This window comes from Amblyomma mixtum, chromosome 2, assembly GCF_055824585.1.
Source record: "Amblyomma mixtum isolate Tamu chromosome 2, ASM5582458v1, whole genome shotgun sequence".
NCBI lineage: Eukaryota > Metazoa > Arthropoda > Arachnida > Ixodida > Ixodidae > Amblyomma > Amblyomma mixtum.
Genome location: NC_143013.1, coordinates 100,312,303 through 100,338,187, shown reverse-complemented (window position 1 = coordinate 100,338,187; position 25,885 = coordinate 100,312,303). Strand labels below are relative to the sequence as shown.

Sequence of the window (25,885 nt, the reverse complement as noted above, 5' to 3'; positions counted from 1 at the left end):
AAGGCTTGAAGAATGAAGGGCGCATATTGCTATAAAAAGTAGCCACCCTCTGTACGCAAAGCTTTATGACCTCGAGTGTACCAGAAGCTTGCAGGAAGGGTTACATTATCTTAATTGACAAGAAGTGGGATGTCAAGGTCCTGAAAAATTGCAGACCGATGTGCTTACGTCTGTTGCCAATAAGGTATTTGCTAAGGTAATCGCAGATAGAATCAGGACAACATTAGACTTCAGTCAACTGATTGTTCAGGCAGGGTTTCGTGAAGGATACTCGCCAATAGATCGTATTCAGAATATCAGTCAGGTGTTAAAAAAGAAAAGAGTACAAACAACTTCTATATATAGCATTTATTTATCACGAGAATGCATTTGACTCAGTGGAAACCTCAGAAGTCATGCAGACATTGCGGAATTACGGTGTAGAAGAGTCCTGTAAGAAAATACTGAAAGACATCTGTGACGACTGCACTGGTACCATAGTCCTTCATAAAGTCTGCAAAAAAATTCCAGTAAAAAAGGGTGTAAAGCAACGAGACACGATCTCGCCAATGCTTTTCACCGCCTCTTTACTGGAGGTGTTCCGAGACCTTCATTGGGAACAGTTGGGGATAAGAGTTAACAGAGAATACCTAAGTAATTTGCGATTCGCTGATGACACTGCCTCTCTAAGTCACTCAGAAGATGAGCTGCACAGCATGATGAATGAGATAGAAAATCAGAGAAGAATGGTAGGTCTGAAAATTAACATGAAGAAAACCATAATAATGTTCAACAGTCTCGCAGGCGGAAAGGAGCTCACAATTGTTAGTGAGATAGGGAAGTGGTAAGGAAATACGTCTACTTAGGGCAGATACTGGCCGCTGATCGGGATCATAAGAGAAATAACTATAGAATAAAAAGGGGTGGAACGCATGTGGCATGTTCTCTGAGATCATGAATGGCAGTTTGCCAATATCCCTCAAGAGAAAAGTATAAGATGACCACAGCGGTGGCCCAGTGGTTGAGCATCCGCCTCGAATGCGGGACGTGCGGGGTTCGAACCCCAGTGCCGCCGGGTACCCACCGGTGATACAATGGAGACAAGCTTCCGCTGGCCCGGTGCTCGGCGTAATCAGGGTGGAACGCTTGGGAAATTGGACTTTGACCCCGCCTTCTGCAAACGAAAACACCTTGTCCTATGGCATTTTTTGGCCGCAGATGCTCTTGCGCCATAAAAATTCACTATCATCATCATCAGAAAAGTATAAGACAGATGCATCTCACCGGTTGTCACCTATGGGACAGAAACTTGGAGGCTAATGAAAAATATTGAACTTAATTTAAGGACAACGCAGCTAGCTATGGAAAGAAAAATGATAGGTGTAATCTTCAGAGACACGAAACCGGCAGAGCGTGTGAGTAAAAAGACGCGGGTTAATTTCATGATAGTTGAAATTAAGAGAAAGAAACGCACTTGTGGCAGGGCATGTAATGTGAAGGCAAGATAAATGCTCGTCTTTAAGGGTAAGAATGTGGATTCCAAGAGAAGACAAGCGTATCAGGGGGCGGCAGAAAGTTAGGTGGGCAGATGAGATTAAGTTTGCGCGGATATGGTGGCCTCAGCTATCAAAGCAGATAGGTAAAGGAGAGGCATGAGTGAGGCCTTTGTCCTGCAGAGGGCATTGTCAGGCTATTGATGATGGTGATGAAAACAAATAATTTCTTGCCTAGAAGGGGACACAGCCGGCGCTGCAGCTGTGTTTGTACACTCCAAACAGAAAGGAGAAAAAGGAATTAAGCTTTCCTCTATCGCACTGTCTTTAGTAAGAGGAAGAGCGCTAGATGACAGCTTACTCATTTTTCACTCCTATATAGGCGCATTCATGTTTAATGTGTAGAGCACTCCACGGGACACGCATCGAGGGGATTTTAGTGGGCTAGCATGGCGCAGTAAATGGTAGATTTGTTTCTGCATTTCGCACCTTTCGCAACGAGGTTGACGATGCCGGAATTTCATGCCGCGGCTTTTTGGACATTTTGGCCGATGGGTGCAAGCAATACAAGAGCGCTTGTATGCTTTCATTTGCGCAGCGGGGACGCTGCGGCTTCCGCGCCATGTACGCCTGCAAGTTGCCTCGGTAAGCTGCCTCTTCAGAAGTGCACATTGGGGGGGAGATTTTAATAGTCTTTGGGGAATACTTACTCATTTTAAACAATTACATCTCTGGGGTTTTTGCTCCACATTTTTCCCTTTGGTTGGCTTAACTTATCCTTAACTTTGTTAGTTACCTTAACTAAGAAGAGAGGGCGCCGGCGTCGCAGCGGCACGAGCGCCACGGATGGCGTGATTGCTGCGCGCGCGCGCGCGGGCGAGACGGCCTTCGTGGGCTCTGGATTTGGCCGCGTATGAAAGTGTCGACGGGGTTCCGCTCTCGCCGGCGTGCGAAACCTCGTGGGGAGGAACGGTCTGCCACATCTCGTCCCGTCCGGCCGCGGAGTATCCCCCGCCTTTGTGCGGGAGAACGTTCGCTCGTAACAGTGCTGGTAAGTCGGAAGACCTCGATTCCTTAGCGTATTTTGTTGCTAGCTGTCGTTATATTTGTTGCAGCAATAAATGCCGGTTTGTGTCAGCCATAGTGTGGTTTTTTTGTTCCCTCGGATCAAGGCCCGCAGTGGTTGGCGTGCGCTCGGTAGCGTACGCGATCACGGGGTGGGGTCCGGAGGTTTTGAACTGTGTCAGCCGCGGTTAAGCAGGAAAAACGAATTTAATCTCTCCCCCCCCCCCCACAATTAAAATACCCAACACAACAAAGAGGCAGGACCATCCTTAAGTAAGTGTGTCGCACCCTTTTACAAGTCCATAGAGCAACCCTATAACATAAGTCCTTGGGGTGTTGAAAAAGGGAGGGCATCATTTGTCAGCTTTAAAATTTGTTTGTCACTTACTTTACTGTACTGTATATTTTTCAGAATTGTTCGCCATTTCTGCTAAGAAAACCCCATACAACCGGAATTCTGGCACGAAACCTGCCTCACACTGCACATAGACGCCCTTCAGCTGAAATGTGGGCCAAGATCGAAGGCCGTGTCGTGTACTCACCGTTTCCCAAGATCGAGATACCTTGCTGCTCGTTCTACCACGCCGCAAATGAGGCGCTACTCAAGGATCCGGATAAGCCGGCACTGGTGGGTGCTTTTATGGAAGCTTTTTAATATAAAAAATCTTGAATATATCAACATTGAATGGTCACTGTGAGAGAAATGATGTTCGCTTGCATCAATAGATGAACACGTTTCATTGACAAGTAGGATGTTTTCTTTGATATGTGGAGCTTTTGTAGGCAAGAAAAACTCCGGTAGTCAAATACAGACGTCACCTTCACTCACCTATTTCGCAACAAAGCCACGATTAGGTCAACACCTGTTTTGCATCGCGGATACCTGAGGCTGTAGGCTACTGCGCTTTTCATTTCGTAGCTTTAGTCACGGATTCGTTTATGCTCATGATGTCGTGAGTTCCAAAATAAAGGCCCGGAAAATTTTTTGTATCTTTGGATTCCATTTTTGCAGCAATAAATGCCTAAACAGCTTGAACTATCACAGGCCATAAAAACAAAACACTATGTGTCGTTAACTTGATGCTTGCAGCGGAGACACCAAATGAGGGCGAAGCTAAGAAATACTTTCAGACAGTGTGTTTAATTTTGTGATATCAGGTGTGCCGCAGGTAAAAGAAGCCATGATATTGAAAAAGGCGTAGTTGTCTAAGCAAGGGAAAAAATTCAATGCTGTTGAACATCATGAGCCTAGTATGCAGCGCTTATTTCGATCTGTAGAATTAGTTAATAATTTAAGACTCGCTGCATAAGTTTTGAAATAACAGCCAGGAGAAAATGTGGTGGGCATAAAAGATTGGATCGCCTTGATTGGATCGAAATAGGAAGTACTTGCGTGTTTATATCAACGTTATCCGAAACATTCGTCTGCCACTACGAACCGCTGAAACAAGCGGCATACGCAGCAATGGATCTGGTCCATATGGCCTCATCCTCTGGGTAAAGTACCACACCTTAATGGCGGACAAGTCGTTTACCCAGATTAGTGCAAATGCGCCACCAGAACCATTGCTGCGTACTCCGCTTGTTTCGGCTCTTCGTAGCGGCAGACGATGAATATTTCTGATAACTTTGATCTAAAGATGCAAGTACTCCACTCAAACATTATATTAACAAAAAGAAACTATGAAATGCCACCTCACTCTCAAATTACAACATGAATATGCCAGCAGTGTAGCCAAACGGCACCTTTTTACAAGGTGCATTTAGCGATGCAACACCTAAGCCAGTTAAAGATTTCGCTGAGTGTACGTAAGCCGATACTCAAACGGACACAAGCTATACAAAACCAGCAGGCAGAAGCAACCAGTTCACCACAGATTTGCGCCTATAACTTGAAGCACGAAGACGGAACAGCATACTCGTACATCTGCGCGCGCTCTTAGAAACAAGCGGGTTGTAGCGCTTCCATGCCGCGCTCATTATTCAGAAAACTAATACAGCACACAGAGGCTGCAGCTGCGCCGTTTCAAAAGCAGTGGCGAGGTTGAAACAGCAAATTACTGTCACGACAAAATACCGTCTGAAATACACTTAGTTTTTCCTTCAAGTGCAGCTCCAACAGCGCAGTAAAGAGGTGTTTCTTGCATGGAGGCATCCTAACCCAACGCTGTTAGAAAAATCAGCGAAAGCATTGAACGTGCTCAAAGTAGGAAGTATTTCAATGAAACAATTAACGCCTTCAACAGGCGCAGCTATAATAACACGAGAGCTTAATTTAATTTTAGGCGCAAATAAGCGGCGAGTCACATCGGCGCTTTCGTAACGTAGCTGTCTGAAATCAGAAACACATACTTGGCCTCTCGCGCAAATGGTATTCTAGAAATCTGTGCACGCGTGAGCGGGATTCATGAACGAACCACTCGGAACGAAATGTAAGCCACCTCTTGTCGAGCCGACCTTTACCCAGCTTTCAAAATGAAGTGCCCGCAAGCCAGCGGCGGCGGCCAATGGCTCTGATGACAGACACGGACGAATCCATACGTGTGCAACGAAGGGGAGATGGGATGGAGCTCGTGGGTTCTTCGCGGTGTTTGAGCACGCCGGCCATTCGCGCCGGCAACGAATTTTATTCACCCATCACACTACAAGCATTCCTTCAGCGCCCTTGAATACAACTTTGACAAACGTCTCGCGCTCCAATCTATAGCGTTACAAGACACCTTGCTTAAACGTCGGCGTCCACGACGCGCACCGAGCGAGCGTCCATACGTAGCAAGTAATGCACACCTCAAAAAGAACAACACTCCATGGTCCAGACAGGCGATAACACAAAGATAAGAAAATAAATGTAATCCACCACTGAACGAGACTGTATGTAAGTACGTTTTCGGAGGTGCAAAGTAAATTGAGCTCACACGGCGCTAACTAACACACAGTTCCATTTCGGCCGTTATTCACAGGCTAAACGACATTCTGGCCGCGCATCTACCTTGAAACACGAACAATCTAGTAGAGACCTCGCGAAGAGCGGCTTACCATCAAGGGCATCGCACAGACTGCCTTTCCGCGCGTTAGTAAAGACAGCGGGACAGAGATAAGCGGCATTAGTCGAGAACCCGCGCCTTAGAAACGAAGATAGGACGTTTGTAACTGCGCACATAATCTGTTCTGCACACACAGCTCTGCTTAGAGTGGTTTAGGAGACCAAATTAATAAAATATAAACGTGTAGACTTACCGTAAGCGGACGATGAAGCTGGATTTTGAAGAAAACGTAATCCGCGAACAACACGCCAACGCCATTGATGCAGCCACGCACAGGGTTGTTTGCAGCCCGAAAGATTTTCCGCCGTCTCGCGGTAAAATGGGTAAAACGTGAAACAGAAACCCATTTCACGGTCGTATCTTTATCGCTCGCACTCTTGCCGTGTGCAGCTTGATCTGATATACAAGACTACAGAAGGAAATTGGTTTATAAGCTTAAATTCTTCGCTTACCCTCTAAAAATCTTATTGTTTTCGTGAAAACAGAACCGAAATCTAACTTCTTGTCGGTATACGCGCCGCATCTCCCACCGAATAGTATGTGGTACAATTCTCAAATAATAATTATAAGGTAGCATAGCATAACGTCTTTTTTGCGTGTGTTCGTGTTTAGAAAACTGATATGCGCCACATCAGCGAGTCATCGGCTCCGAAGAAACAGGTCTAAGGGTAGGAACGAAAAAATACTGGCTTTGTGATTGTTGCGTCGCAGCACTTATTCACGTGAATACAAACTGCGTAGGTAGAAATGGCAGATGTTAATCGCATAGAGGACCAGGCTCTGTGAGATTAATCTAAGATGTTTCTAAGGGATGGGCGCTTCCTTGAATTCTCACACCCGTATTTCCCCCTTTATTTTCAGGACGTTTAAAAGAGAAATGTAGAACCGTTGATGAAATGTTTCTGATTTCAGCGCGTTGGACAGTAACGATCGAAAGATGGAATGGAATTGTGTAGAGCGATTCCTTTAAGGGACAGCGTATTCGTTCGATGTAGTACAGTTTGCGGGCGCCCTTACTTCAAGAACGGCTGCCTTTCCTCGGCTTACTTGTTAGCATTAAACATCTAATTGTATTGACAATATACGTCATGGTATAACGAAAAGGAGCTTGTCAATGCTCCTGAAAACAATATACAGGAGGGTGTTGTAATGGCCTTACGCAATACTTTTTAATTTCCGTAATAACGAAGGAGGTGGGGGACTCCCGACATAGTTGCGGTCACTAGATGCATCCCCTCAACATGCAGTGCAAAAATAAATTGACATTGTTCTGGACTTAGCCGAAAGTCAGTGTATCGAACATAGTTAGATAAAATTACGATTGTTATAGACTGGTCTATAGGCAGTAGGATATCTATAGTGTACAGTCTATAGACGAAAGGAAATTGAGGTAGTTGTAGACTGTAGTCTATAGAGAGTCTATAGACCGTCTATAGACGAAAGGAAATTGAAGCAGCTATAGACCTTAGTCTATAGCGAGTCTATAGACCGTCTATAGACGAAAGGAAACTGAAGCAGTTATAGACTTTAGTCTATAGATAGTCTATAGACAAAAGGAAATTGAGGCAGCTATAGACCTTAGTCTATAGCGAGTCTATAGACTGTCTATAGACGAAAGGAAATTGAAGCAATTATAGACTTTAGTCTATAGACAGTCTATAGACAAATGGAAATTGAGACGGCTATAGACCTTAGGCTATAGCGAGTCTATAGACCGTCTATAGACGAAAGGAAATGGAGGTAGTTATAGACTTCAGTCTATAGAGAGTCTATAGACCGTCTATAGACAAAAGGAAATTGAACCAGCTATAGACTTTAGTCTATAAAGTGTCTATAGACAGTCTATAGACAAAAGTAAATTGAGGCAGCTATAGACCTTAGTCTATAGAGAGTCTATAGGCAGTCTATAGACAAAAGGAAATTGAGGCAGCTATAGACCTTAGTCTATAGAGGGTCTATAGACAGTCTATAGACGAAAGGAAATTGAAGCGGCTATAGACCTTAGTCTATAGAGAGTCTATAGACCGTCTATAGACAAAAGGAAATTGAAGCAGCTATAGACTTTATTCCACAGATTTTCTATAGACGCTCTATAGACAAAATGAAAAGTCTATAGGTTGGCTATAGAGTCTATAAAAAGTCTATAGAAAGTCTATAGACCATTTTTATAAGGGTCCAGCGATTGTCACTGACGTCGGTATAACTGTCATTTTCGTTTTTCGACGATTGCGCTTGTTTGAGCGGCGGGGGCCATGACATGGGCGGAGAGCGATATTGTAAAGGAAGCAGCTGCGGTCGCTTTGCAATTAGTATACAGAAACTTTGTTACATGCCCGTTTGAATTAAGCGTGTAACGTTTGAAGCGTCTAGCGAGCTATTTGCCTCTGGGACGTGCCGGGCTCAAGTGTATTCGTTCATATTGTAGCGTGCAACGCGAAATCGAACACCGGAGTACGAAAAACTGCGGCGGTCCCTCAGTGGTCCGAGTGCGCGAGCGAGAGCCAACTAACTTCTTTCTTTTCTATAGTGCATGCACTACTTCTGTCTCTTGGAATGCATGTATCAATATCGTGGCCAATTCTGTGGTTTTGGTCACGCGCTATGTTTACACCGGTTTCCTGTAGCAGGTTTGCAATTGCTTTTCTAGCTGATGTCATGGTCAAGAAGTGCGAAAAAGGCGAAGCTCTAACTGAATTTGGAGGCCTTTTCTCACATGCGTTTATTGTGCCCATGTCCTGTGATAGTGTTATTTGTCGTAAAAAGTACGTAGTGAAATGAGGATCCGCATGTGCGCTGAATTTCATTGATGCTTGTGGTGGTTATTGTGATCAGGAAAGTAAAAACAGCGCTACATTTTACACAAACCACACAGAAAGACGGACAGCGCCCGTCCTGTCCATCTTTCTGTGTGGTTTGTGTAAAATTTATGCTGTTTTTACTTTCCTCAACATAATGTCACACCAACTAGCCCAGCAAAAGGGCCTGTGGTTATGTTGAAGAAAAATAATTTGATGCATTCATTACGTACAACAGATCGAGTTTCATTGCCTGTATGGTCGATCACACGTAAAGTGTGCTAATATGCAGTGACATTACAAGGTAGTATTTCACCAAGTAGAGAAAAGTGAAGCGTACAGCTGCAGCTCTGCACATTAAATATGAAACACAGCATTGAAATGAGGCACAACACCATGAAACTTATACTGCAGCCACTGGGGACTCCTAAACTTCTAGAAGCCTGAAAAGCCACGGTCATATATATTATGCACAATACTAGATCTGTGGATGTGAAACATATGCGATGTTGCCATGCTACAAAGGGTGGATTTACGGAGGGGCAGTCACATTTTAAACGTATATTTTCTGAAATTTTTTAATTGAGGAAAAGGTGTTCAGAATGGTTGTCCTATGTAAAATTTCAGTCTTTTGGAGAGAAGCGACGCCCCCCCCCACCCCCCATCCATAAATCCTCCCCTGCCGTCTACTATATGCACTTTGGCCCTCTCCATTTCTGTCGCCTCTATGAATGGCTTTTGGAGTTGTGAATCAAAAGTCATTGTTGGCACGGCCACCATTACAACACGTTATGATACTACATTTTGTGTTCAGGGTCAAGAACTCAAACTTATTAGTATATTTGCCCATCCTCACTGCTGTATGAGAAAGCATTCCTTGCATCGCCAGCCGCACGAAAACATGCAATGAAGATAAGTATGGTATTCGACACCAACAAAAAAATACTGCAGAATTTTTCTAATCCTCACTGCTGCAACAGAAGCCATTGTTGACACTGCCAGCTTCCAAAACATACAGAATGGAGGCAGATTGCAACATTCATCGACAAGAGCTGCAATAAAAGGCAGGTTGAACTCTAAGGTGGGGTGTGGTCATGCATGGCAGCATTGTACGACGCAGTACGAAGCAGTAACTGGAAGTAGCCGCCTGTCTGACACGGGTATTTCCGCTTTATTAACTTTTCCGCTGACGAACACCCACATAGGGCACCCTAAACCGGCAAGCAGCCAAGCGCCACTCGCGCGGGGGCCTGCGCCCATGCGGTAGCACGCTCCTTCGTTGGCTTTGAAACGCGCGCGCAATCGGCACGGCGGCGAAATGTAAACAGAAGCCCGTCGGAGTAAGATGGCGCCGAGCTTGTTTCCGGCTTCACAAAATGTCACGTGACGGCCTCTCCTCTTTTTTTCCTTCCTCCATGGCCCCAACAAATAGCGCGCGATGGCCGCACCTCCCGCTCGTTTCGGCCATGGCTCGTTTCGGCTCGTTTCCACGGCCATGGAATATCCAAGCAATGTACCAACTACAAGAAATTCCCGTGGGGATTTAGAGCGTTCAGAACCACGGGGAGCAGCGGATGCCGTGCAAACTAAAAGCATTTCTCCAGATTTCCTCAGTTAGAGGTTGGGAGTAGTCTATCAATCTGCTTTTGCATCGACACAGAACTTTAAAAATCACCTTCATAAAATGAGAAACGTCGCATCTGCATTGTCCTTGTTCGTTAAATACAGAAATATTCTCTCGAATGCAAGGAGGACAAATTCAATGCAGGCTGATGGCGCCGTCTTGGTAACGCGCAAAGAGCTCCTTGTGCGCATAAAGCGCTACGCAGCGGGATTCCAAAAGCATGGCCTCGAACCTGGTCACAGAGTCTGCGTCCACTTAGAAAACGGTGTCGAGAACTTTGCTGCCATGTGGGGCTGCGTGTTTGCAGGAGCAAGCGTCGTCCTGGCGAGAGCATCGCTCACTGAACGTAAGTGGGCAGCGTGAACAATATAAATAGCCTTTTTTTTCTTTTTCATTTATCTACAATGCTGCACTAATAATCATTTTGTGAGCTTTGATATTACGGTCACATTAACCTCTTAACCGTCTAACTAATTTTGGAATAACTCCTCACAATCGCGACATTTTTTAGTTGATTCATGCGGAAAATAACTGTTGTCAAAATTAAAACATGGCTAAAACGGCAAAACGCGTTTCGTGGACGACTACCTCCATCTAATGTTGAAATTTGCAACCAATACAATTGTTGACTGTAACTCGTGTTTGGCAGTGCGAGCAAACCAACATCAGGATGGACGAGTGTGGCTGGTCATTGGCCATATTGTTACAAAATTCCTATGACGAGTACTGCCAAGGGTTGGTGTTTGAATTTTTAAAAGTAATCATTTCTAAGCTACTTCCAGCCTTCACATTCTATCTTGGAGCTATGCGCCGATACATTTTCAGAAACAGAGAAATATTCCAAAAATGTAACCCGAATCTCGCTTCGAGCCTGTTTGTGACGAACCGGGTGCTAAGCTACCCCTGTCGATAAATAGCAAGCATACGGCAAATAGTGTGTAGAACAGAGAACATCGTTTCCGCTTAATTGGATATTCAGACCCAAGTACAAAAGAGACGTGCTAAATACCAGTGAGTGTTTTCCTCGTAGGGCTGTCGTGTGTGGCCCCAAATGTCCCTGAAAAATGAAGCTTGTAGCCTAGGATAGAATACCGTCACATCTTGGAACGAGAGTGTCATAGCCTTTTCTTATCTCCTGGGGGGTTGAGACATGCTTTAGAATTGTGGGAACCTGTTAAACAGTAGCCTGGCAATTTACAATTAAAAAAAAAACACTGGGGATGCATAAGGCCCTTCAAATTTCTCTTAAATTCGGTAATTGCTTCTTGGTGCACCGCAGAGGCGCTGGAAGTTTAAGATAGATGCTCGATTCCTCTTACTTTAAGGCGCCACAGATAACTAAAAGCAAAGCGTTTCCAATATAAGCTCACCTTACTTACTTCGGAACGCTTAACTAACAACACACGGATGAGTCAAGAGCATACAATCGGTGACTTGCGCTTTACTGACTGAAAATTTCCACTGGATCTCAAGCGACCGACGACATCGACTTCTGTTTTAAGGCGTTAAGCCTAACATTACAATTCAGAACAGCGAGTTATGCAGGAATGCCATATAGCTGAAAAAATATTTTAAAATCAGATTATCTGTGCCGTGCGTTTGTTTGGAAGAGCGGAGATCAGCATCTATGGCATTCTTCGAATCTAGCTAGTCGACGTTCACAGACGCCGTTTGAAGTCCTTTTATCAATTGCTGCATCCCCGCAATGCTACATCTTTCATAGAGCGATAGCTCTAATCAGTGCAGACACTCAGTTTTAGTTGATATGCAGATCTGACATTGAAGTGACGTTTGGACTTAGCGATTTCATAAAAGCCTTAAGCCAGACGCCGAAGCATGCTTTGACTATGGCCAATGTGATGGTGTCCCCAAATTTGGCCCTGGTCACTACTATCATTTGCCCTACCCATCTCCCAGTTTTGCCCACTCCCAACCTTGAAATTAGACCTTTTTGGATTTGAACCAAAATCGATATACAATCTAAGTTGAATGTGCCCAATAATATGGTGACTTCCAAATTTAAAACGGACGTAGTGCATGGAAGCGAGTACACTACTGATTACTGCATCTTGTTTTGTTTGTGTGCCAAGGCGAATTGTGCTATCAGCTATCCGACAGTGACAGCACACACGTTCTGACGGAGCCAGCTTTAACAAAGACTGCTCAGGCGGCGGCATCTCTAGACATTAAGGTGAGATAGCGCTGTTAATTCACACTCACTCGTTGTGTTAAAAAGTCCTTTTTATAAATTATTGCACGCCAGCCTAACATTAAATTTTGCTTTCCCTAAATAGCTCGGGTTTCTTGTTGCATGTATATAAAGCAATTAAGCAAAAACAGCAAACAAGTTTCGAAATTTAAGTATATTCCTTACTAGTGAGCTACACAGAAGTGCCAAAATTGATTGTGAGCAGTAACCCAATAAATTCTCTCTAATTATTACTGCGATATTATGCAACCAGAAATTATTGGATCTCATTTGGTTGAGGCCTGTGAGACCTCTGCTCCTCGCTCTTTGTCAGTTTTCGGTTAGATACTTGATGATTTTCACACCCTCGTCGCCAGTGTTGTGTAGGCAAGGAGGGAACGGCGCGGGTTTAAATAGACAACATGGGGATTTCACCCGCGGCTTGAAATTTCCGTTCGAGGCCGCAGGACCCAGGTGCATGAGCACAACCTTCGTCGTCGTCACTAGGTGAGAAGAATGCCACCTGGCGGGGTATAACAGGCCTCCCAGTAATGGATCGTGTCACCCTTCCAAGACAATGCGGCAGCATTGTCACTGAAGACGCAGCCAGCAATTATTGCTGTCTTGTTCGGTTTGGTGACCGGGTTTCGTAGAGGGAAGTAGGTGCGACATGTTCGCCCTCTTTAACCGTGAACATGTTAGGAGTGGTACATTCAGGAGGCTCTGCGAACAACTCTCAACGGCATTATTTGATCATCATTTTAAATACAGGTTTATATGCATTTGTTGTGATAAAATATGCCGCGCTACTTAGTCAACAACACAAGGGTTATCTTTCTGCAAAGCACCACATATATGGAAGGCGCTTCTTTGCGACCACACTTCGAATTTTCTGTTCTAGGCGCTACTGGTATTTACTTTATTTATTTATTTACAAGTACTGCGGTCTCAAGGAGACCAAGCAGGTGGGCATGTGTACAACATTTTCATTTCATTAACATCAAGTGATAAATTATTCTCTTGTGTTTGACATGAAAGGGAGCAGCAAAAAGTGACAAAAATTAACAAGTTCGCATTTCAATTTTGCACAGTAACGACCTGCGCATAATCAGAAAATAATGCACTTGCATGCGCTACTGCGCAGAAAAACACATAAAGAACAGAACTGAATGAAAAGACGGGAAAATGGCACAGAAAGAATATTACGTTACAAAATACATAAGTAGCGCGTGGCCGCCGCGGTGGCTCAGCGGCTAGGGTGCTCGGCTGCTGACCCAAAAGACGCGGGTTCGATCCCGGCCGCGGCGGCTAGAATTTCTTTGGAGGAGAAATTCTAGAGGCCCGTGTACTGTGCGAGGTCATTGCACGTTAAAGAACCCCAGGTGGTCGAAATTTCCGGAGCCCTCCACTACGGCGTCTCTCATAGCCTTAGTCGCTTTGGGACGTTAAACCCCATAAACTAAACTAACTAAGTAGCGCGTGGTCAAAATTGTCAGTGGAAAAAATTTCAGCCGGCAGATCGTTCCACTGACTAACTGTACGAGGAAAAAAGGAATTTTTAAATAAATTAGTGCGTGCGTGGAAAGGCAGCAAATTGTGAGCGTGACGGTGTCTTGATGCGCGTGGCAGGTATGGTTGAATGTACGGCCGTCCGTTGAATTTCAGTGACTTATGATACATCGTGAAAAGAAATTTAAGTCGTGCTATAGATCTTCGTGACTCTAAGGTAGGTATGTGGTTGACAGCCATGAGTTGTGAAGGGGAATCTGTGGACCTGAACTTGTTGAAGATGAACGTGACTGCTCGTCTCTGAACCATTTCAAGTTTTCGTTTGTCCTTTAAGTGAAAGGGATCCCATACTATTGCTGCGTATTCTAATTTTGGCAATATGTAAGTTCTGTAGGCTACGGTTATTCTGCACTGCACAGACCGGTATCGAAGTGGTGTAATCTGCGGTGTAATCTACCAGCCATAGAGGCCACTAAAAATGGCTGTTACGTACCTCGTTTTACGGCTGTTACGTACGTAGCCACATAAATTCACCAAGCTAAAGAAATTACGCTATCTTGTAGCATCTGAGCGTTCAACCATTGCCCCTAAATCCAAAAGGCCAAAACAAGACAAACAGTTCCGAATGATTTCTCAGCAGTTTTCTCAGGGACTAAGCGTAAGGATCATATAGAAGAGTCAGAGGTGAAGTGCGCATTGGCCCGACACAATTTTCGCTTTTTTTTAGAGCTACCGAGTTTATTTGATTCAATTCGCAGGGATTCTTCTGCATGGGTCCAGCGGAAGGGTTCGTGTCGACGGCTGAGTTCAGGGACTTGGACGATGCCTCCTTCAGAGAGGTTGCCATCCATGACCCTCAAGAGTGCGTCCTTGCTATATGCTACACGTCAGGCACCACGGGCCTCCCCAAGGGGGCTGTGACCACACACTACGGCTTCTTGGCCAACATGGCAACTGCAGCGTGAGCGTTGAACCCTTTCAGTCTTGGGGGCTGAAGAGAAAAGTCTACCGCAACAAACTCTGCAGCTGTGCAATCCAGAAGAGAAATTACTGGACGCGAAAATTGGTTGATATGCAAAATCAGTGTAATTCACCTTCCTACAAGAAAATACATGGTCAAAACAGCAAAAGATTGAATAATTAGGTAGTCAGAAAGGCAGCAGGCACCAGTTGCGAAATCCAAACTTACAGCATGCTGTAGAATATCTGCGTGCCTGTAAAAGGTCAGCTACGCAGTGAGCTACGGAAAGAAAAATGAAAGGTGTTACGTTAAGAGATCGAAAGCGGGCGGAGTGGGTAAGGGAACAAACGCGGTTTAATGACATGCTAGTCGAAATCATGACGAAGAAATGGGCTTGGCCAGGGCATGTAATGCGAAGGCAAGATAATCGCTGGTAATTAAGGGTAACAGAATTGATTCCAAGAGATGGCAAGAGCAGCAGTGGGCGACAGAAAATTAGGTGGACGGATGACATTAAGAAGTTTGCGGGGATAGGGGGCCGCAATTGGCAAAGGACAGGCTTAATTGGAGGGACATGGGAGAGGCCTTTGCTCTGCAATAGACGTAGTCAAGCTGATGATGATGATGAAAAGTTGAGCACAAAAAAGGCATCGCAGCCACACTTTTGTCTCTTTGCCTTGATTGCAAAACAAACATGGCACCTATCGGACTGCCTCGAGAAGGTACTAGCCCCATTCGCTGGCAGAACACCGACACACGTGCGAAACTTCCCTGGAAGCTGACAATTGAGAACGACGAGATCTTGGTGACTGTGGATGTAGTGATGTTACCCGCCATTCTCCCGCTGTCGCTGGTAATGTCTTTTGGGCGCAGTGCACTACAGAACGACCAACCTCTGCTCTAGCGAACATCACTGAGCATCAAGGATGTATGCCCCCTCTGTGACTTACTTGACTTTTTAATAAATACTTCACTTTTTAAGGACAATTTTTAGGCACTCAGCCGGAACTTCTATGGGGCAGTTAATTTCTATACCAATGGCTAATGAAAATACGTATTTAGGACATCGAGAGGCGGGCGCTTCGTGCATTCATTTCCCTGAAAAATTTGTTCCTTCGTTAAGGGGACAATTCAATTCAATTCAATTCAGTGTTTATTTTTCAACTCTAGGTTGGGGGGCACCTCAGCGAAAAAGCAGTTTCTCACTGCTTGAGAGTGCCGAGGGCCCTCGCATACATCAGCAGGTGACAGTTCTAGCAGGAAGCTGCTTTACATGGAACATATTAGAGGCATAAACACAGGCATAAACACGGGGATAAACACAGGTATAAACGCAATATAAACGCAGCATAAACGCAGGTATAAGCAAAGGTATAAAGAATATATATGTGGTTACCGAAATAACAGTGCAATCTCATGGTATTACCAGAGGGATGCAATCAAAGCATCAAAAGGATAGTTTCAACGTTTCACGAAATACTCGCGAACTTGTCTCCGAGTAAAAGTAGTGAAATCAGCACGCAGTTTTTCATGTTTACTCAGCACAAAGGTAACCTGGTATGTAAGTGATTGCTGTAAGTATCCAGTGCGACGATGCGGTAGAAACCACATGTCTGAAGCACACGTTCGGGGATCACTTCTTTGACTAGTCAAGCAAGAAGAAGCGGTTAAAAATGCTTTAAAATCTTCACTTAAAAAGAACAACGAGTAGACTAAGAGGAATTCAAAGACAGTCATCACATTGATAATGCCAAAATCTGTAAATAACTGGCCGGTTGCATGTAGTCGTGGCAGATTGCTAATGTAGCGCAAAGCTTTCTTTTGCAAACGATGAAGAATGCACACATTCTTAAGGCTCTTTGTAGCCCACACAAGTGTGGAGTAATTAATTCGAGAAGCAAAAAGAGCGTGGTTAGCTTGGAGTTTGGCTTTCACTGGTAGGAGCTGCCAATTTCTTCTGCATGATAAAAATTTCTCAGATGGAAAACTTTCAGTCATATACAAGTAACACTGACCCAGCCATACAGTTTGCCGTCGAACATGAACAGTATAAAAGCCTTCTATTCTCGATGTTCGACTGACAAGGAACGAAAAGGCTTGCGCTCCTAACAATACAGGAATCCGACCCACATGGGACCCCACCTTCAACTGGAGTCCAATCATCCCCAGAAGGCGTTTGTCGTAACACCTTTACTGAAGATAGCGGACACCATATGTTCCCCTCCAGAAGAAAGAAAAAACGAAATAACTCAGTCAGCCCTGTGCTTCAAAAAAATGGTTTGGATTTATGGGGCTTAATCTCGAAAAGTGATAGGCTATGGGGACGCTATAGTGGAGGAGGGCTCCGGATAATTTCGACCACCCGGGGGTCTTTGACGTGCACTGACATCGCACATTTCGAGCCTGTAGCTAGCATTTCGACTCCATCGTGGGATCGAACATGGGATTGCCGTGGGATTGAATTGAATTTGAATTTCTTTTTCCAGAACAACTGGAACCATTTCCAGGCAAAAAGCTGCTTTCGCAGCTTGACTGCGCCCGGAAAACCGTTACATACAGTGGCTTAGGCATTTATCGGGATCGCATCCACGTGGGATCGAACCCACGTCTTATAAGCTAGAAGCCCGGCAACATGATGACTGAGCCTCCACGGCTGCTGCCAAACAAATGGATAACCCAGCCCCTCCGTTCCACACGCCTCTATAAGCCAGAAAAGAAGCAACAAAAGCAATTCCACGTCTGACCCATCTACACGCCATCGGCGAAAACGCGTATGCATTCCGTAAGTAAAGCGCATCAGCTAAAGCTTTTCTCGCATTCTCGAAAAGTAGAGGTGGAAACAAAACACAAGCTCACTTCTACCATCACTCGCCTCCTCCTCCGACGAAAAGACTGTCATAATGATGAAAATGCCTAAGGCGTAGTAATAAAAAAATTACCGACGATTACGTTACTTCCTAATGCGAAATTTGAGCGCAGCAAATAAGCTGTTTCACCTTTTCGATAGATTGAGGCAAAGAAATCGAGCAACACATGTATGCGCTATCACAGAATTTTTTTTTTATTTTTCACACGTATTCCTTTAACAAAGACTCCACTAACAGTTCTTGACAGTCATGAAGGAAGCTTTGTGGTCGGAGAAATAGACTGATATATGTTCGACTTGGTACACCAATGCTTGATTCTCAAAGACGAGATCTATACAAGTGCCTCGCGAGGTTGCCACAGCCGTGGGACGCGTTACGAGCGAGAGGAACGGGATGTTCTCCCGCATAAGTGTTAGGAAATTGCTGTTTGTCTTTATGTCAACATTAAAGTCCCCCACTACTAACATCGGTGTGGATCGATGGACGGTTAATGCGAGTTGCAGGAAGTGCACGACGTCTTTCGTGAGTGCGGTAGGGGCGAAGTAGGCAGCTACTACCAGCAAGCCGTTGGACAACTTCGCGGCGCACAGTTCGCCAACTTCATGTGACGTGCCAAACATTTCGACTGGTATTGCAGAGAGACCTGTGCGCAAGTAGATAGCGACTCCCGCCGCTCTGTTGTGGTCTCTGCGAGCACCACAGCAGTATAGGAAATCTATGATTTCGAGAGGCTCTTCGGGATCCATCCAGGTTTCAGCAAAGCAAAGTACAGAGGAATGGCGCAGAATGTGATCGTGGTGTACGTCCTTGGCATGTGCGGCAAGGGAGCGTACGTTAAGAATGTGGTTGTGAATGATGAATCAAGTGCTGCCAGCGAATGACGCGTCCATTGGCTGTCTGCGTGTGTTACTGATGTGTGGTTAACATGTTAAGCTTCGCCTGTAAGAGTGGAACGCGACAGCGTCTTGCAACGCTGCCAGGGAGTCCACAGAACGCCATCGCCAATTCGGCTGTACGCCTTGCTGGACGGTAAATTTATTTTTTGAGGAAAGGAAATGTATCTCTCTCGCATATATGGGTGGACACCTGCACCTCGCCGTAAGGGAAAGGGGGAAGATGGGAGTGAACGAAGACGCCGTATTAGCTAGACGCGCCTTTGTTCATTCCAAACCATTCAGCTGGCATTACGGAGTGGCTAGCGTGCTCGTATCGCACTCGGGAGACCCTGGTTCGATTCCCCAACTCGACCAATTTCGTTCTCGGTTTTATTGATTTATGCGGTCTAACTAGAAAGGTTAATTAGGCTATTTCATATTTATATTATTGTATTTCTATCCATCGTGTTCTGTCATTAACCTGTCAATTGTTGGAACTGTCTATGATGTTCGACACAACGTATATGAAACGAGCAACGTCTTACTGAGTGAAAACTCGAGGATCTGATCTCGCTGCGGCGAGCGCGGCTAGCGCGGCTTCGGCCGCTTATCTGTTTTTTTGAGCCGCGTCCGCTCCGGCGGACGCAGTTGTTGCTGCGACGCGCGTCTTTCCTTTCCTTTCCTCTCTCGCCTTCCTCTGATCTTTTAACTCTTCTCTATCTGCACGTGGCAGCGGTGGTGGCTTGGCTCGAGCCAGTAGCAGGCCCGTGCAATTTCCTTTTCATCCTTCTTTCAGTCACAACAACAACAACAACAACTTACTGAGTGGGGAAGTGCGTGGTGGTGGAGGGAACGCGGCTTCGTACTTATCTGGTTTTTTCAGCAGCGTCTCCTTCCGCAGACGCTGTTGTCGCTGCGGCGCGCGTCTTTCTTTTCTTTTCTTCTGACCTCTTCATTCTCCTCTATATTAATTAGGCTAATTGATTAATTAAGCAATTAACTAAACTCAGTCCAACTTAGTTGCAGCATCACTATACGATCCCTTTGATTGGTTGCATGGTTACTAGCCAAAGTACAATTGGCCCCATTTGAAATTCGCGCACTGTGACGTCACGAGCATTTCGACCAATTGAAAAGCGTGACATTGGGGGCGGAGCTGGTTACGACGCCGACGCCGACGACGACGCGAAACCCAGGAACGGACGCCAAAGAGCTGCGCTCTAAAATGTCTGCCTCTCCCGTAACCGAGAGTACAGTAAGATGAAATGTTTACGGGCATAGCACGAAGCGTACGCGGACACGACAATACGCAGGCCTGACAAGAATGTATATGCAGCGCGTTCGAAACTGTCTAAAGTGCGTAGAGGCGAAAGCGTTTTCCGCACCACTTTGCCTATGTGACACTGGTGACGTCACTACTGGATTACGCCGCACATTTGATGACGAAGTAATGACCAATTACTAATTAGTGTCTAATTACTGATTAACGTCTAAATACTATTTAACTGCTAATTAATGACGCGTAAGCTTCGCCTTTAGGAGTGGAACGCGACAGAGTGTTGTAGCGCTGCCAGGCAGTCCACGGAACGCCACCACGCGTTCGGCGCGATGCCTTGCCCTTTAACGCGACGCTTTTTGAGGAAAGGAAATGGCGCAGTAACTCTGTCATCTCGGTGGACACCCGAACCGCACCCTACACGAAGTGAGGAACGCCACCACCCGTTCGGCACGAAGCCACCGGCGCTTGTATGCCGTTCCTGTAGGAGGACAGAGAGTCTCGTTAAATCTCGTTAAATTTCGCACGGTGCCCGGATGTTCTCGTTTCAGTGCCCGGATGAGTGGAATTCAGTGCCCGTATGTTGGCTTTCGGTCTCGGCGTGACGTCACCACACTGCCGACAACGGGAGCTAAAAGAATTTCATGCTTAAAAATATCCTCTGATGGAAATGTTTGGCGCCGTATGTTGGCGGTACCACGAATTTCTCCAAAGGAATGAAGTAGCGCAAAGCTGATGTCAGAAAAATGAACAGGGATTGAAGAGTGGTGGCCGAAGAGTGTAAAGCATGTGTACTCAAGATTGACTTCAGAACAACTGTGCTGAAGATGAAGCCATGCACCATCAACAAACTCATACCTGAGTCAGGGCACATTCAAGAGATTCGAATAATGTTGACCGCTCCCTCGGAACACTTCTAACTTCTATATCCGTGGTTTAGGTTCAGTGATCCGGTAGCTGACCATGCGAGGGCTTAAAATCCAAGCTACAAGTCACCCGCAGCCAACAGTGATAAAAGAACCTACTAGTTTCCAAAACATCGTGTTATGTGAATTTTGGTCGGAGTTATTTTCTCACTTAAATTAAATTTGCTTCCCTAACCAAACAGCCTTCATTTGAATACTTTGTTTTCACCCTTGGCATTATGTTATATTGTTCCGTGGTGGCAAAGGTACTATTAAGCGATGTAAGGGGCCGAAGACCTGAGACTGCGGAACTGCTCACAAAATATTGTGATGGACTAGAAGATGATGACCTGTGCAGTGGCACAGGCAGGAGGGCTTGCGCCGGGCCGTCCGTCATTAAATCATCCTCTAACCATCTGCCACCTCGTCTCATCCATCGACTTGCCGTCACGCAACATTTGGTGGAGGTGCTAGGACCGTCATCACCATGCCGGTCCCGGAGCTTAGGCATCCTGCGTCCACCGTGGTACCTGGTTCACACCAGCCGGCTGTGAACAGCCCTCCAGACCAGAACGCACCCCACCGCTCACCCAGCTCCGTCCTCTGGCCTGACGCGAAGACACGAAGAAATTACGACGCTGCCGCTACAAGACCCTATGACCTCACCGACCCGAAGAGCCGCATACAAAAACACAGTCCCCCCACCTTTGCCGTTCGTTGCATCCATGGACCTCGGCCGAGGGTTCCTGGTGGACGTGCTAGCTAGAAGCTTCGTGGGCCAGCGCTCATCAGCCGATCGTGTCCTCCACCGTGGTGGCAAACCCTTGACCTCTTTCTCTATTCAGCAATTTTTCACGCCCATCACCCTTCATCTTCACTTCCGATCTTCTTGTTTACGATCGGGACAATCACTCGGTGGCCCTGAGCAGTCTCACGGACTAGAAGACGATGAACTGTGCGGTGGCGCGGGAAGGAATGCTCGCGCCAGGCGGTGCGTCATTAAATCATGCTGTAACCGCCTGTCACCTTGTCTCATTCATCGGCTTGCCGTCACATAACAATATTACAGGAGCGTACCCCAGTGTCGTCGTCGTTCTGAAAACAATTCATCGTCCTCCAAACGTACGTAGAACTACCTCCACTCCCACCGCGGTAAACGCACAGTCCAGTGTATAGTAGATGGGCAAGGCACCGTTCGAGCAGTAAGGCTTGAGGCGGGTGATATGGACAATGTCGATGTGGGGTGGAGCGGGCGGGGACTGTGGGTGCAAAGGTGTGATCTCGTATGTCACCGATGCCTCGGCACTTACGATCCGGTAAGGGCCCGTATAGCGAGGCAGAAGTTTTTCACAGAGGCCCACATGGCGGGACGGGACCCAGAGCAAGACAAGGGAGTATAGAGGGTAGGTGACGGCGACAGTCATGACGGCGTTTCTGCGAGTCTTGGGACGCGGACAACCTTTGGTGAGCTACAGACGGGCGGCGTCGCCACGGGCGATGGTGTTCCAAGCATAAGTAGTAGTGAGCCGGTGGCGGGCAGTGCACCGTCGAAGGACAGCAGAGGATCGCGGCCAAACAGAAGATAAAAAAGGGAGCAACTGCTATACTGTGACGTGTGGAATTATATGCGAAGGTCATAAATGGGAGGTTAATATTCCAGTCACTGGGATGGTCAGAGACGTACATAGCAATCTTCTCGGTCAAGATACGGTTCATCAGTTTGGTCAGGCCGTTCGTCTGTGGGTGGTAAGCCGTGGCGAAATTGTAATGGACGGAGCCCGAGCTTAGATGCGACAACTTGAAATACAAAGAAGTGGCCGCGATCTGTTTGCAGCTGACGGGGAGCATCGGGATACAGGATGACATCGTGCAAGAGGAAGTCAGCAACAGCAGTAGCGCAGCTGGTTGGGACCGCTCGTGTGATAGCTTAGCGCGTTGAGTAGTAGTCCGTCGCGGCGTTGATCCATTTGTTCGCCATAGCAGACACCGGAAAATAGCCGAGCAGCTTAAGGCCGGCCGGGCAAAGCGAATCTATCAGGATGGCAATCAGCTGAAGGTGGCCGGGAGGCACAACTGAGGGCTTTCTGCGGCGCACGTAGAGCTCGCAAGCGGCTACATTGTGCCGGACAGAGCGGTAGACACCAGGCCAAAACAAGCGGTGGTGCACACTGTCGTACGTGCGGGATACGACAAGATGACCTGCCGTGGGGGCATCATGGAGTTGTTCAAGGACGCTGGAACGCAGGTGTTGAAGTACCACGAGCAAGAGCTCAGCAGCATCAGACCGCGTATTTTGCCGGTAGAGGATGTTCTCCTGGAGGACAAATGTGGCGAGGGAAGCATCAGAGCGGTTGGTGGAGAGACGGGCGAAGAGACAGCACAGCGAGCAATCTAAGCGCTGTTCTCGAGCAATGTCGCGTAAGTCTGATATAGACAAAACGCAGGCGTTCGTCTCACATCCACTCGAGAAAGGCGGGTCGACAGGGTAACGGGACAAGCACCCAGTGTCTTGGAACAAGGGGCCGCATTCATGGACGAAAGACGATGTATATTCTTGAAGGCGAAGAAGAGCCTAGCGCCAAAGCCGGTACGAAGAGCAGTTGAACGAAGATGGCCAGCACAATTCGTGATGATCCGTTATCACAGAGAAGAGGTGGCCGAACAAGTACAGGCGGAATTGGCTAATTGCGCAAACGAGGGCGAGGCTTTTCTTCTCATTTATAGAATAGTTGCGCTCAGGCTGGGAAAGGAGACGGCTAGCACACGCAATCACGCGGATCTGACCGCGTTGGCGGTGAGCAAGTAATGCACTAATGTGATGGCCACTCGCGTCATGCCGAAGTTCTGTAATTGAGTACTGAAGGATCAAAATGATCCAAGACAGGTAGAGTGTTGAGGGCACTGATAAAGTGTTCTGAAGGCGGCAGCTTGGTCGGGCCCCCAAGAGAACAGGACGTCCTTTTGACGAGCGTGGTAAAAGGGCGAGCAATTTCCGCGAAAAAAAAAAGCCGAGCCCGAGGAAGCTGTGCACCTCGCTGGAGGAACGCGGAGTAGGAAAGGAACTCACGGCGCTAACTTTATAAAGGTCTGGTCGCAAATCCATAGAATCGACCAAGTTATTACCAAGGACCTTGAGCTGATGGGGGCTGAAGATGCATTTCTTTGAGTTCAGCTCGACCGGCATGGCGGAAGACGACAAGGATCGCTGCAAGGCGGTTCAGGTGGCTTTTGAAAGTTGACGAAAAAATGATCACATCACCGAAGTAGCAGGATCGAGTAATCACTAAAATCCAGCATTCCAGCAGCGCTGTCAATTACAATACTAACTAATCTTGAATGAGCATAAAAAACATGAAAAGCCGCTCTGGTTCCTGGAGCTATCATAGTCTGGAAGTTGATACTCAACGTTTTAGGGAAGTAGATTCATGGCAGAATGTAATGCCTTTTATTTAGAAATTCACGAGTTGCGTTACTCAATGAGCAACGTCGAAGTAAAGGTGAGCTGCTTGTGTACGCTACAGAAAAAAAAGATGGTAGGAAAAAAATTTAAAAGTGACTGACAGAAGCTTGAAGAACTATGTTGCTCAGGCCACCCATACAAACTTTATCTGCAATGTAACCAACCAACCTAGCTGCATGCATCCGATTACCAACTATCTCAGTCCCATTTTATGTGGCTTAGAAGCTAGCCACTGAATTGTACTTGAGAGGAAAACTCTTCTCCCCTACCAACAATCCACTTATAGTCCTTCGCACCACACCTCAAGTCCCTGTAATTTCAGTAACTGAACAGACACCCGCTCATCTTATAAACATGTTCTCAATTTTCCATGTACCCGAAATGGCTGATGTCTCCGCAGTCGTACATTATGATAACTCAGATTTAATTGCAAAGTATTAAGTGAGATGAGCAACATGGAGGAGCCATTTACTGAAGCTTTCTCGTGGATTCGTTATTGAAACAAACAATCTCATCGTCAATTTCGGATTGATAGCTCATGCTGCTAACGAAACGGGAAACCTGTCGCATCAGCATAAAGCCCGCATAAATAAAATAGGCACGAGCCGTGAAAGCCATGTAACCATTGACCTCTTGCTTCGAATAAAGTTTCGGAGAAATTTCGTGCATGAGCCGGACACGGACCCGAGAAGCCTATTATCGCAGTCATCCATGGTATTCACTCACCCCGAGTTAAAGTAACGGAGGAAGCCCCCGTGTTAAACGGATGTGGGTCCTTGTGCCTGCTTTCTCTTCCGTAGACTGCAAGTACACCTGAAAGAGCATCTCCTCAAAGTGCAACACTTCAAAGGGCATCATGAAGCGGGCTGTAGCCTGCAAGCTTAAGGGCATTCTGGTTTAGGCGTCCCAGCACTGGAATGCAGGAAGGAAACAACGTCTGATGCGCTCTATCCCTTCCCACGGGGAATATCTCGAAAAACACAGAGTTGATTTCCAATATATTCATAGATTATACTGCATACGAAGCAAGTTTGATCTTTTTTGGCTACATATTTCATGCTTCTAAAGATTTTTGCGCTTGCAAGAGATATGGCGAGCCGTCCCCATAGACATCACTGCAGATGCCGCAATTTGAGTCTGCAGTTAAAAAGTGAATCTGAATTATCGGGTATATTACAGAGCAGATGCATCCAATGGACCAATGTTCGTCGGTTCGAGCAGAATTATTCGGTCATCGTCTTGGTATTGGAAGAAAAAAGGTCACAGGCGATCAGTGTGATTCATACGACAAAGTATGCTCTAGCCCTAATGTTAGCCCCTGATGATGGCAGATGGCATGATCCAATGCATCAATCGCCGCTCTACCCGATTCCTATTCAGCATTCACAGTGTGCCACGTTGTACCGTCTCGCCCCCAAACAACTCGCCCTCTCTCCCTTTGTCCGCTTCTTCCTTGTCCTTTCTTTCTGCCGCCCTCATTTCACTCTTCCCCGTGTTCTCGCCAATTCCTCTTTCCATCCGCTGCCTTTTATAAAATAAATAAAATATTATCTATGTTTCCTGTTTCGGATCTACACACGATATTTCCAAGGTAGGGGTTCCCTTGCTTCTGAGCTACGAAGCGTATGTTTTGAGGAAGCCCAAGTATCTCAAATGAAAACAAAGATCTCTCCTGGTGCGACGGGCTTGTTGGTAATGCGTTCTTCTGCGTGGCTTATGCTAGTACGTAGAATACCATTCATCCAAATCTCGTCCTCAAAGACTTGACGGTGTGGGTGACATGTCTCCCATGGCTAGAGTGGCGGCGTCACCTCCCATTGCAACAAATATAGACCATAGAGTTG

At 46.3% G+C, this 25,885-nt stretch overlaps 1 protein-coding gene across 1 annotated transcript in view; it reads left to right on the top strand.

The window, feature by feature from the left end:
• The first annotated feature begins 3,042 nt into the window (after positions 1 to 3,042).
• Positions 3,043 to 25,885, top strand: part of LOC149360292 (uncharacterized) — a 44,200-nt gene continuing 21,357 nt past the window's right edge. The window contains exons 1-4 of the mRNA XM_089572256.1: positions 3,043 to 3,165; positions 10,145 to 10,346; positions 12,091 to 12,191; positions 14,456 to 14,658. Coding sequence (XP_089428382.1) covers positions 3,043 to 3,165; positions 10,145 to 10,346; positions 12,091 to 12,191; positions 14,456 to 14,658 — 629 coding nt within the window. The remainder of the gene's footprint in view (positions 3,166 to 10,144; positions 10,347 to 12,090; positions 12,192 to 14,455; positions 14,659 to 25,885) is intronic.